The sequence below is a fragment of the Xiphophorus hellerii genome, unplaced genomic scaffold, assembly GCF_003331165.1.
Source record: "Xiphophorus hellerii strain 12219 unplaced genomic scaffold, Xiphophorus_hellerii-4.1 PGA_scaffold_66__1_contigs__length_299863, whole genome shotgun sequence".
Taxonomy (NCBI): Eukaryota; Metazoa; Chordata; class Actinopteri; order Cyprinodontiformes; family Poeciliidae; genus Xiphophorus; species Xiphophorus hellerii.
The window spans coordinates 136134-149015 of NW_022587641.1; the positions used below are offsets into that span (position 1 = coordinate 136134).

General features: G+C 42.6%; 1 protein-coding gene across 2 annotated transcripts in view; it reads left to right on the top strand.

Moving 5' to 3' along the window:
• The first annotated feature begins 2124 nt into the window (after positions 1 to 2124).
• The window catches only part of LOC116716552 (protein phosphatase 1E-like), a 42347-nt gene continuing 31589 nt past the window's right edge, over positions 2125 to 12882 (top strand). The window contains exons 1-2 of one of the 2 annotated variants that reach the window (XM_032557375.1): positions 2125 to 2263; positions 2352 to 2545. In XM_032557375.1, the coding sequence (XP_032413266.1) occupies positions 2361 to 2545 (185 nt within the window). In that variant the 5' untranslated portion in view covers positions 2125 to 2263; positions 2352 to 2360. The remainder of the gene's footprint in view (positions 2264 to 2351; positions 2546 to 12882) is intronic. The other variant, XM_032557376.1, reaches the window with a different exon arrangement.

A 12882-nucleotide genomic window follows, 5' to 3' on the forward strand; every position in this document is an offset into this window, starting at 1 on the left:
CTCTTTTCGTGTGTTGGTAAAACGCCCGGCATCCGTCAGGAAGTAAATCGGCCAACTCTCTTTCTCTGCTGATCATCTGAGATGAATTGATTGTGTGCAGCCTGCAGCTGAGCTTGGTGCTGATGCTGAGCCTGGTGCTGCAGCTGAGCCTGGTGCTGCAGCTGAGCCTGGTGCTGCAGCTGAGCCTGGTGCTGCAGGACTTCTGGTTCTGCGTTCAGGATGAGACTTTTCTGGGAAAACGTTAGAAAAGGGGAAATGGTTGCAGACCCGTCTCTCTGGGGAATCTGTTATTCAGGACATGCAGAGGGAAACGTGCTGGAGGCAGAACGCTTGTCCTGGAAAGGAAGCAGATTCTCCTCTGACCTGCAGGTGATTTCTGTTAAACTACGGAGCTGGAAAAACTTTCTGCCCCCTCAACTGATCTGCTTTTACTTTATTCAGTTAAATTAAAAAACCTAATTTGTCCCAAAGTGAAATTAAATGTTCTTCCAACTCACATCATCCAAGCACCTTTAGAGTGGTTGTGGGTGACGCTGTGGGCACGAAGGATCTCCAGTAGCAGTCAGCCTCGCAACAAATCTGAGGACGCCTCTGACTGAAGACTGTTGCTGTTTGTGAGATGCTAACAGCTCAATATCTGGGCAGAAGAGACACTTTTCTTTAGTAATGTCCTGGATGACCCCAAGCTCTGCTAATCCGCCTCAATTGCTTTTGCTGCACCTCTTAAATCTTTTCAGTCCGTTTTGTTAAAAGCTGAGAGACGTTGAAGTCGCACATCTGATCTGTGAAGATTTGCACTTCCTGCTTCTCTCAGCCTGAAGCCTTGAGTTTGTTGAGCTTCTGAGATGCTAATCAGCCAATCAGCTGCTCCCAGCTGTAAAAACAATCCTGTTGCCACGGTTACCTATCATAACTGTCCAAAAATAAAACAGAATGAGCAAAAATCGCTTCGGCTGTAAAGCTTCCATAACCAGAGGGAAAAATAAAAAGACAAAAAACGCTGAAAAGTTTCAAAAAGAATGAATGAAAAACTCAAATAGAAACTTATTCTAACAAACACAACAAATTTGAACATGAACAACGCTAAACATTGTTTCTTTTTATTTATTGCATTTATTCAATTAGGGATAATTACAAATACATTTATATCTTCTAGTGTTAAAGCAGCGTCTGTCCTCTGGAGACGTTTAAAGGATAAGAAAAATAAGAAAATAAAAATGTGCAAAACAGCATGCTATAATCTGTGTAGCACAGAAACTACGAGCTTTAAAAGAACAATGTCATTTATAGGATCAGGATGTGTTTGCTGTTCTGTATGTGTAACTGTTTGACCTCTGACCTTTTCACTTATTTAAGGTCAGCTGACGTCATGTGATCCACTAACGGTTTAAGCTCCACATTCACTCTCCTCCCTCTGAGGGATTAGCGTCTCTAACGAGCAACAGGCTGAAGCCGTCACTCCGCTCAGAGACAAGAAAAGAGAATTTCATCTAAAAACATAACCATCTTCAGATCAGGCTGACCTCTGACCTCTGGTCTGAACCTTCAGATCAGATTCTAATTCAATTAGTCAAAATCCAAATAAATACCTAAACATTCGCTGGTGTATGTCAGTAATATTGTTATGAAAATAATCACATAACTGTTTCAGGAAACCGTCTCGGATTTATTCAGCAGAAATTAAATTATTCATGCAGCAAAAACAATCTGAGCAAATCTGAGAGAAAGTCTGAATTCTTTGTGTTCTTGTCATTGACAGGATTTTCAATATTGTTTTTTTCCAGCATTGTGTTTTTTTCTTGGTTATGGAAAGATAAATAAATTCTGAGAAAAACGTCAGAATAATTGTTTTCATTCCTCTCCCATGCAGCTCTGACTATGAATGATAAAAATGATGAACTTATTCAAATTAAAAAGTCCGGGAGAGATTGCTGATTAGATTAGATTTGATTTCAAGGTCACTGCTCTTCCTCCCAACACTCATCCTCCTTCGTGATGGCATCTCCACTAAAAGCTCTCGGACGTCAAAGCAAGCGGCGCTGGCTGCGTGCGCGTTCACGTCAAACGCCGTCTTCCCTCTGACGTCACCGCCTCCTGATCAGCCGAAATCCCTGATAACGCGGCGCGCGCTCCCGCTCGGCTCTGAATGGGGGCTCGGTCCAGCCGGTGACAGCTCGTCCAGTCCGTCTGATCCACGGTCCGCCGCTCCGACACCACCGGCCGTCCTCGGGCCCCGCTCCTCCGGTTCTGCACAGGTATTCAGGTAATGATACCTGTGCAGGAGGCGCAGGCTGTTCTCACTCTGCTCCCTTTTTCAGACAACTTGGTGCTTTGTGTCCGTCTCTGCCCAGGAATGAGAAATGATGGCCGGCTCTGCAGCAGAGGAGAAAACCTTCCGCCGGTTCCTGGAGCTGTTTGTCCGGGAGATGAGGCTGCCTCTGCAGGAGGGCGACCCGGTGCCGATGCGCCCCTTGTCGGACCTGGTGACGGAGGACGAGGTGGAGGGGGAATGCCTGGACCTGTGCCTGCAGCACCTCTACAAATAGTTAAGAGACTTTACTTTGTGTCCTGGCATGCGCGCGTTTCCGTGTTTCAGGCTTTCATCGGGTCGCTTTGTTTCGTCCAAACTGGGTTCTTCTGGTTCCGACACCTTCATGCTTACCTGCTGCTGGACGGGATGAAGGGTGTGTCCTACTCCAAGTTCAGACAAGAGTCTCTGCGGAGACGCTGTGGGGAATTAAATGGAGCCAAAAGCAGAAGTTAATTCTCGCCTCTCCCGTTTTGCCCCCCGCGCGCGCTGCGCGTCACTTTGCGCATCTTGATCGTTTATTCGCTCATTTCTGCGCCGTTTTGCTGTTTTGGCTTCGTGCTGTGGAAGCTGGAGGTCTACCAAAGGTGAACCCCTGCTTTTGCGTAACAGCACAGCGTCATGGTGGTGTAAGAGGGGGGAGGAAGCCATCGCTGCTGAGCGCGTCTTCGCGCGGGCTAAAAATAACCACCGGTTATGTTATTACAGCCGATCGTTACTAAAAACCCTGAACGGGAGGGAACTCCAGGTTCCGGTTCCTCCAGTGAAACCTACCGCAGAGTTCGGAGTGTTGGGCTTTAACCTGGCAGCTGCTCGGATGTTCAAACGGAACCAGGAAAACTGGAGGAGCCTGATGCCGCCTGGCCTGGTTTAGAATCCAAAATAGGAGCAGAAAGTGTTCTGGGGAGAGAGAGGAGCCGGCCGGGCATGTAGGGCAGGAAGAGATGGGGGTATAGGTGCTGCACAAACCTCCACTTGCCAGCTGGATGCTGTTTCACTTTACTTTGTCACGTTGCAACTAGGGCTGAAACCATTAATCGTGATTATTCGATTATTGAAGTTTTCCTCCACTAATTTAGTAATCTGGTATTCATCAACTGGAGTTTACAGACTCAAAATAGCCATTTACTAAAAGAACCAGACGATGAGAGCACAGCTGTACAAAATATATTTACATTTTACATTTAAGATAAAAAACGTTTTTCCTTCTCAAACTTTGGCTGCATATTTAATTCTGTAAAAAGAATCTGTTACTAAAGCACCTATCCAGTTATTAATTGGTTAATTGTAGAAAAAAGAATCAATTTACTCCAAAAACAAAAAAAACCTGAAGTGGTGAAATGAAAAATCTGCCGAAAAATCAGTTACTAAAATAATCGTTAGCTGCAAAAACAAACATCAGTTTATTTTAATGAGGTTTTATGATAGACCAGCAATGCATGCAGGGCTTTTCAAACATCTGAAAAGTGTGGCAGGCATCTGATTTCTGCTTCTCTGAGTTAATTTGTAGCAAATAAACTTTTTGTTACACCTACAGCTGGAAGTTGTTTTGGTGTGAAAGTTTAAAAACATTTTTTTTTTTTACCAGCTTTCCACTTTTATCTCACCAATAAATCGGATTACCGATAAATCGGAGGACCGATAAATCGGAGGACCGATAAATCGGCCTCGATTTTCTTAATTTTGGGGAATCGGTGATCGGCCGATATTTCCATGTGAAATTGGTCTTATTTATCTCCTAAGGTCTAAAAATCCCCTTTTCTCTGCCACATTGGCAATAGATCGATACTTCTAATGACTTTTCTGCCAAAAAAAAAAAAAAAAAAATATAAACAGAATCTGCACTTTTGCTTTTTAAATATTTACGATTGGCCAGAAAATTGTAATTAGTTCACTGCAAATTTCCACATCTAAAGATGAACATTTCAGCCGTACAATATTTCTAAATATTTCCAGCTCTGATCGTCAATTTTCAATCTGAGATTCTGAACCGGATTTCTGTCTGGATTTGATCCGAACCGTTTTTAATTCACTGTGGGTCAAGAGAAGAATCCACAGCGAGTTTCATCCAAACAATGAAAACAAGCAGCAGAGTTAGCAGGGCGGGTCGCAGGCGGGTCGGGTCGCAAGCGGGTCAGAGGCGGGTCGCAGGCGGGTCAGAGGCGGGTCGGGTCGCAGGCGGGTCAGAGGCGGGTCAGAGGCGGGTCGCAGGCGGGTCGGAGGCGGGGCGCAGGCGGGGTGCAGGCGGGTCGGAGGCGGGTCAGAGGCGGGGCGCAGGCGGGTCAGAGGCGGGTCGGGGCGCAGGCGGGTCGGAGGGGGGTCAGAGGCGGGTCGCAGGCGAGTCGGAGGCGGGGCGCAGGCGGGGCGCAGGCAGGTCGGAGGCGGGTCAGAGGCGGGGCGCAGGCGGGTCAGAGGCGGGTCGGGTCGCAGGCGGGTCGGAGGCGGGGCGCAGGCGGGTCGGGTCGCAGGCGGGTCGGAGGCGGGGCGCAGGCGGGTCGGGTCGCAGGCGGGTCGGAGGCGGGTCACAGGCGGGTCATAGGCGGGTCGCAGGCGGGTCGGAGGCGGGTCACAGGCGGGTCATAGGCGGGTCGGAGGCGGGTCGGAGGCGGGTTGGGTCGCAGGCGGGTCAGAGGCAGGTCGGAGGCGGGTCAGAGGCAGGTCGGAGGCGGGTCGGATGCGGGGCACAGGCGGGTCGGAAGCGGGTCGGAGGCGGGTCGCTGTCAGCCGTCTGTCTAATGAATGAAGACGGTAAAAACAAAGAGATAAAAACATTGACTGAATGCTGAATGACAAGATCATTTTTCATAATATGCTGATTTTAAACAATACATCATTATATTTGAACTTTTTTGTGTCATCTATATTAAATGCATGAATATTCAGAAATTTGTGTTTTTCTCACCTTATCACACGTAGCCCTCAAACTGAACCGTTCTAATTGGTATCAAGTCTTTTCCTACCGTGTTACATTTGCTCTCCGCTTCCTGCTTCCTGCTTCCTGTTTTCTGCTTCCTGCCTTCGCAGCACATGGCGAGTTTCTAGTAGAGAAGCTGAGAAGCAACATTAAGAGATTCTCTAGTGTTTACATTTCTAAACAGAAACGCATTAAGTTCCTTTCATGTCTCATTTCTGATATGGCCACCATATTTGTTTAGTTATCCATGGCTCCACTTCAGGATGACCAGCGACGCCCTCTGCTGGATGGTGGCCAAACTACAACACTAAGAAAATCTAAACATACGTTATTAATCGATTGATACTGATTTTAATCTAATAAACTATTAACCGACAATTAATTGTAAGTCAATTAATCGTTCACGCAGAGTTTACGTGCAGTGGCTCCATTTCCCTCCTGTTATACCAGATCGACAGCCTTCAACTTAACAGCTGCATCATATGAGTTTGAAAACATTTCTCCGTCGTGCCTGCTGCTAGCATGAGCTTATTCTAAATGAAAATCAGCGCTTTCTTCTTTGATTTCCAATTTTGACTTCCAATGATTCACTTCCTGCTAGAGAGCCCCCTGGTGGTCGAAGAAAAATCCACAGAAAAGCCGCACCGGGCTACAAGCCGCCTGGTTCAAAGCGTGGGGAAAAGTAGCGGCTTATAGTCTGAAAAATACTGTACTCTATATAATTTTAAAATTGTTAATTTTTTCGAAAAATAAAAAAGCAGAAATTGTATTGCTTAAAATAATGTAGCACTTTACCTAATGCTTGATTGTTTGTATCGATAAAACTAAAAATCACATCAACGTGTGAAAAATTCACGATTTCTGCTCCACTTATTATTAACACATTAATAACTGGATTAAAAATGTGTTTAGTTTGACATTTTTTCTTTTTACAAAATTTGAACCAGGTGAAGCTAAAATGCCACTTGAAGAGTTCTGGGTAAAATATATTTTACAAACTAAGAAGCTTTACATATTTATTCAACAGTTTTGGCATAATTACTGCTCTGAATATGATGTTCTTTCATTTTTCTGTTTCTCCACTTGACGATTAATCGATCACTAAATTAGTAATCTGATTAATTAAGAACCGACTCTGAAGGTGTTTCTGGTTTGATTTTCCTGTTGAAGTTTTTGTAAAGCGAAGCTGTCTGCAGTTTTCCACCCAAAGTGAAATTTTGCTGCTTTCAGGACTTTCAGGCTCTGGTCTCACATAGTTTATGAATTATGCTGTCAAACATAATTCATAAACTCATAAGCCATTTTTATATTTAGCCTCCAATTTATTTTATGCATCTTGTTTCAGGCAGCACAATAAAATATTCATGCTCTGATATTATCAACCTGCATGCAGAACTGATCAGCAACTCCAAACGTTTGGGATCAATAATTCTTGATTCCAGAAAGAGCTAGAAGCTCAACCAGCTGCTAGTAAAACACTCTAATGGTTAGCATCACACCATTTATTTATCAGTTTATTCATTGATTTATCCATTTATCCATCCATCTACAGCAGGGGTCTCAAACTCCAGTCCTCGAGGGCCGCAGTCCTGCAACTTTTAGATGAGCCTCTGCTGCAGCACCTGAATAGAATAATTAGGTCATTAAGGCTCTGGAAAACTGATCTACACAAGGAGGAGGTCATTAAGTCATTTCATTCCAGTGTTTTGTACCTGTGGCACATCTAAAAACTGCAGGACAGCGGCCCTCGAGGACTGGAGTTTGAGACCCCTGATCTACAGTATTTATTATCAGCGGTTTCTTGTGGTTTTCATCCATTTTGCTGATGACACTCGGCTATTTTTAATAAAATAGTTTTTAAGTATGAGTTGAAATGTTTTGGGTTTGTGTTTCTGTCTGAGTGTGTGAATAAAGTCTCAGCTTATTTCCGGTGGTGATGGTAATGGCTGATAACAGTTTTCTGCTCCGACTGAACGGCTGTTGAAACAGGCAGGAAGCCTCAATCTGTCCAGCTGATTCTGTAAAAAGTCAAACCTGCCAGACAAACGCAGCTTAATGGGTCTTTGGTTAAATGTTCCTGCTTCTCTCTTCTCGGACACTCGGCCTGTTGGAGTCCATGAATCACTCTCCAGTTTATTACAGGAAAACCTAAAAGGTCAGCAAAGGTCAGAAGAAGCTGTTAGCTTTTGACCCAAAGCAGATTTCTATAAACATTTATATTTTAAACAACTCTTGGCTAAACAAGTGTGAGATTCACCAAAACCACAACAAACTTTCTTCTGAAATAACATTTTTAGATAACTTTTGTAAGAAAAGGTGGGTTGTGTTATCGACACTCTCCCTGGAAACGTGCAGCTAAAACTAGAGAAATATCTTCATTCTGTCCAAAAGTGGCTACAAGTTTCTCCTCCATCTTTTCACAGAGTCAACCTTCATTTTAACAGATGGTGAAATTGGCCTTAAACTCTGTGCTGCATGTTTTGCTTATGAAAAGGTCATCCAGATCTGGATGCAAAGAATCTCCTTGTTTTCCCATTTAGTTTCAGTGATTTGCATTTTTGGATAAAAATACACAAAATACACATGAATAAAACAGCAGTCCCTCAGTGTGGGCCCCATCTGGGTGGGAAATGGAGCCCAGCTGGGATTGTATTGGGCCTATATTATTGATCAGCATTAAATGGCATTTGATAAAAGACACTTTGGGTAGAAACTGTGAGTCGATTTCCCTGGTTTCTGATGAAACTGACACCTTAAAGGACAAAGTTGGACCTTTTTGTCTTGCAGCTCATTTTGGACGGATCACGTTTTTGGTTCACATCGAAACCATGATGACATCACAAGAGTTTCCATCTTGTTCTTGCCACTCTGAGTAAAGCAGCAACATTTCTGCCTTCTTCTAGAATGAATTGGCTTCCACAGTCATTGCATGACTTAATGAAATCTTAGTTGAAACGTCTCATTCGATCCTCCTGGTTTCTGTCGGTTTTGATCTTCGCCTGAGGAAGATGCAGTGACATGGGTCATCATGGAAAAATAATTTATAATGATACAATTATTTATATTGCTTTTTTCACCCTGTGGTTTGTACTGTAAAGTATTTATTTTTTATTTAGTTTAACCAATTCTGATTATTTTTTTCTTCAAAATCGCTGAATTTTCGCATTTTCCCATTCAAATGCTCGGAGCGCAGCAGGTGAGGCAGCAGTGAGTTGAGTCTCACCTGGACTGATCAACCTCTCACTAACTGCACTGGCTGCTATTCTATGGGAGCATGCTCCTCCTGTCTGTACGTCGCCAATAAAATGGTTAAAACATTTAATATTTAAACTGATTTTCCATAATTTAGCTTACTTAAATAATGTTCAGTGTTTGTTGTCACCAACTGTGTGTGTAACGTGTTTCTGTGCTGAGCAGCGATCAGAAACCAGAGAACAGATTGGAGGTGAGGCAGGCAGTTCTCTGGCCTCATGGCAGGGGGCGCTCATGATCCCAGACATTGTGACTCCACAACTGCAGAGTAAGAGACAGTAACAGCGAGCTAGCCACGGAGCTAGCCATACAGTAAAATGCAGCGATATATTTATAGTTTTCTCCTCATACCACAGCAATAATAATCGCACAACAAACATTAACCCTAAAACCAAACCACTGCAACAGACTGAATGTTCTGCTCTTTGTGTGGGAAATATTTCAGTGTTTTTGTGGCGTTGTTGTCAGTTGCTATGGCAACGAGTCTGCGCGTAGCTGCTCTGATACAGAGAGCGAGAAAGACGTGGTTTTGAGTTTTACTTTAACGGTTTTTCCCTTTGCTGTGGAGCACGAAATTAATAATATCTACATGTCCAAGTTTGATTGAGTTAACAGAATTATTCTACGGCGGCAGCGCGGCTATGATGACATGAAGAAGAAAAGTGTTTTTGCCCTCCAGCGTTGTCCGCATGCGTGAAATTTCCTTATGTAAATAACATGCAGGGGGTCTATATTTGTAAATCTGATTATGATTAAGTCAGAGCCTCACCAGCTATGACCTCACCGCACGTCACTGGGAAGATGGAACTGAAAATCTTTGAGCAGCTTTTTGAGTTTGAATGTGAGCGCTGCAAGTTGTCTAGAGGCTGAAAGAGGCAGAAAGAGTCGCCATGACAACCGATGAAGTTTCCTGAGGTTTAAGACATGAAAACAAATCAGTTTGTGGCAAAGTCAATAGAAATGTAGAGCAAAAGCCTTTTTGTTGCATAAATTTGAGTTTTGAAGTTTTCTTTTAGTAATTTTAAAATTTCTGAACTCTTCTTGAGAGTTTTAAGTTTAGTTGCTTCTCAACTTTGTGACCAAAAAAGGAGAAAATTGCAATTTTACTCAAGTTGTTTTTACCTTCAAACCATATTTTCTTAACCTGGCAAGGTTTGTGAATTTAATAAGACCTATGGTTCAAAGGTCACATTTTGCTTGGTTTTGAACTTCCATTTTGTTTCTACTGTTTCTAAAAACAAACCAAGCGCTTAGAAAAACACTCAGCTGGTTTTTGGCAATAAGTTCATGATTTGGTGTCTGGAAAACGAGTTCTTTCAAAACCTTCCTGGCTGTTGAGTCACATTCGACTGGCACTGTGTCGTTACCTAGCAACCACCTGATCTCCAGCGGTTGGTCAGCTGGTTTTTATGCTCTGTACAATGGCTGCTGGAAGTTAAGAGTTTTCTTGTTGACTTGCTGTATTCTGGTTGGCTGTTCAGGAGACTCCATTGATGCTTTTCAAAGATGTACGGTTGCATAATTGTGCATCTGAGCGTAATCGTTGAGTTACCCTAACATCACTTTGGAAACCCAAGAAGTTCATTGGTGGAAAGAAAATCAGATTTTACTAAATTAAGCCTCAAAGTACAGAAAATTGGAATAATCAATAAAAGGGATTTATGTGTTGATATTTATAGCCAGAGAGAAAGAAACAGAAACTAAATCCAGGACATAAACTCAGCACCGAGCCAGGAATACTTTCTATGGGAAAGAAAAAGAGAGAACACAAGAAACGCTTTGCAGTTTTAACCAATCGATATTTTATCCATCAAACTCTGTTTTCCATCTTTCATCTAAATGTCTGAGCCGTCTGCTGCCTCCGTGTTTGCTTTACTCAGTTTGAAGGAACGTGGATCAGATTTCAGGCCTCATTCAGAGCTAATGTATCACTTAAGCTACCATTAGCATCGGCCATTAGCATCGACTGCAGCCACTTAGAGCCGCGCTCGTCTGAACTGGCAGTGAAAACACAGACTCGACAGCTTTTCCTTTGTCTCCACACTTCCTTCACAGCGGCAGCAGTTGTCACAGTAACAAACAGACTTGAGTAATAATGACCCGCCTGGATCCAGCAGAAGGCTGAACGCCTTTCAGTCGAGCAGAAAGGTGTAGGTGGGTTTTAAAACAGTGATCAGACAATAACAGAGCAGATCAGCTTCAGTAGTCATGCTGTGTTTTTCAGCCACTTATTTACCCAACTGGAAGAACATTTTGTGATGCTTGACCGTTTGGTGCTGTTATAATTTAATGAAGAGGTAAATTCCTTCAATAAGCAAAACATATTTACCGCTTTTGTTGTGTTTACCGATGAAATAGCTGCGTTTCTTTATGAAAACCTGTTATTTTATGTTAATATAGCATTCAGTTTGATGTGGTAAGTACTTCAAAATCAAAATAAAAACCATCATGTTGATTGCTGGAAAGCAATAGTTGAGGGAGTCGATCATTGATTTCTTCATGTATTCTGGCTGGTTTGAACATGTTGCTGTTTTAAGGCGAATGCTTCCTCCGTCGTTACATGCTGAAGTTATTCCTCTTATTTGGCTCCAAGCCTGAGGAAGTCCTGAATAGAGCAAATCCACTGGGATCAAAGTGTGTTTTCAAATGATCGTCCACTAGACTCCATTCAAACCAAAGTTAGAACATCTGTCACATTGTCCAGGGTTTCAACCTTGCAGAAAACCTGCTGAGCCCAGCGGTAGGGGGCGCTAGAGCAGTCCACCAGCAGCTCAACATTCAAAGTTACAAAAATTCACAAACAGCCATTATAATTTGGAAATAAGAGAATGTGACAAATTGTGCTGGCAGGGGCGGTACAATTGGTTCAATGCGTCAACTACAACAACTATAACCAACTACAACCAACCATAACTAACTACAACCAACTATCAATCAATCAATCCAATTTTATTTGTATAGCACATTTCAGCAGCAAGTGCTTTACATCATTACAAACACAGAATCACAATGCAACATAGAATCAATCATTAAGTCAAGTTCCATCAATAAATTTGTAATTGATTACATTTCAAATACAATTCTAAACAGGTGGGTTTTTAGTTGAGATTTAAAAGAAGTCAGTGTTTCAGCTGTTTTACAGTTTTCTGGAAGTTTGTTCCAAATTTGTGGTGCATAGATGCTGAAAGCTGCTTCTCCTCGTTTGGTTCTGGTTCTGGGGATGCAGAGCAGAACCAGAACCAGAACCTGAGAGGTCTGGAAGGTTGATACAACAACAGCAGATCTTTAATGTATTGTGGTGCTAAGCCGTTCAGTGATTTATAAACTAACAACAGTATTTTAAAGTCTATTCTTTGAGCTACAGGGAGCCAGTGGAGGGACTTTAAAACTGGTGTTATGTGCTCTATCTTCCTGGTTTTAGTGAGAACGCCAGCAGCAGCATTCTGGATCAGCTGCAGCTGTTTGATTGATTTGTTGGACAGACCTGTGAAGACGCTGTTGCAATAATCAATACGACTGAAGATGAACGCATGGATGAGTTTCTCTAGATGCACTATAGCTAACTACAACCAACCGTAACCAACTACAACCAACCGTAACCAACTACAACCAACCATAACCAACTACAACCAACCATAACTAACTACAACCAACCATAACCAACTACAACCAACCATAACTAACAAACCAACCATAACCAACTACAACCAACCATAACTAACTACAACCAACCATAACCAACTACAACCAACCATAACCAACTAACCAACCGTAACCAACTACAACCAACCATAACCAACTACAACAACCGTAACCAACTACAACCAACCGTAACAACTACAACCAACCATAACTAACTACAACCAACCATAACTAACTACAACCAACCATAACCAACTACAACCAACCAAATAACTACAACCAACCAACTAACTACAACCAACCAACCAACTACAACCAACCATAACCAACTACAACCAACCATAACTAACTACAACCAACCATAACTAACTACAACCAACCGTAACCAACTACAACCAACCGTAACCAACTACAACCAACCGTAACCAACTACAACCAACCATAACCAACTACAACCAACCATAACTAACTACAACCAACCATAACAACTACAACCAACCATAACAACTACAACCAACCATAACCAACTACAACCAACCATAACTAACTACAACCAACCATAACCAACTACAACCAACCATAACTAACTACAACCAACCATAACCAACTACAACCAACCATAACCAACTACAACCAACCATAACTAACTACAACCAACCATAACCAACTACAACCAACCGTAACTAACTACAACCAACCGTAACCAACTACAACCAACCATAACTAACTCAACAACCATAACTAACTACAACCAACCGTAACCAAC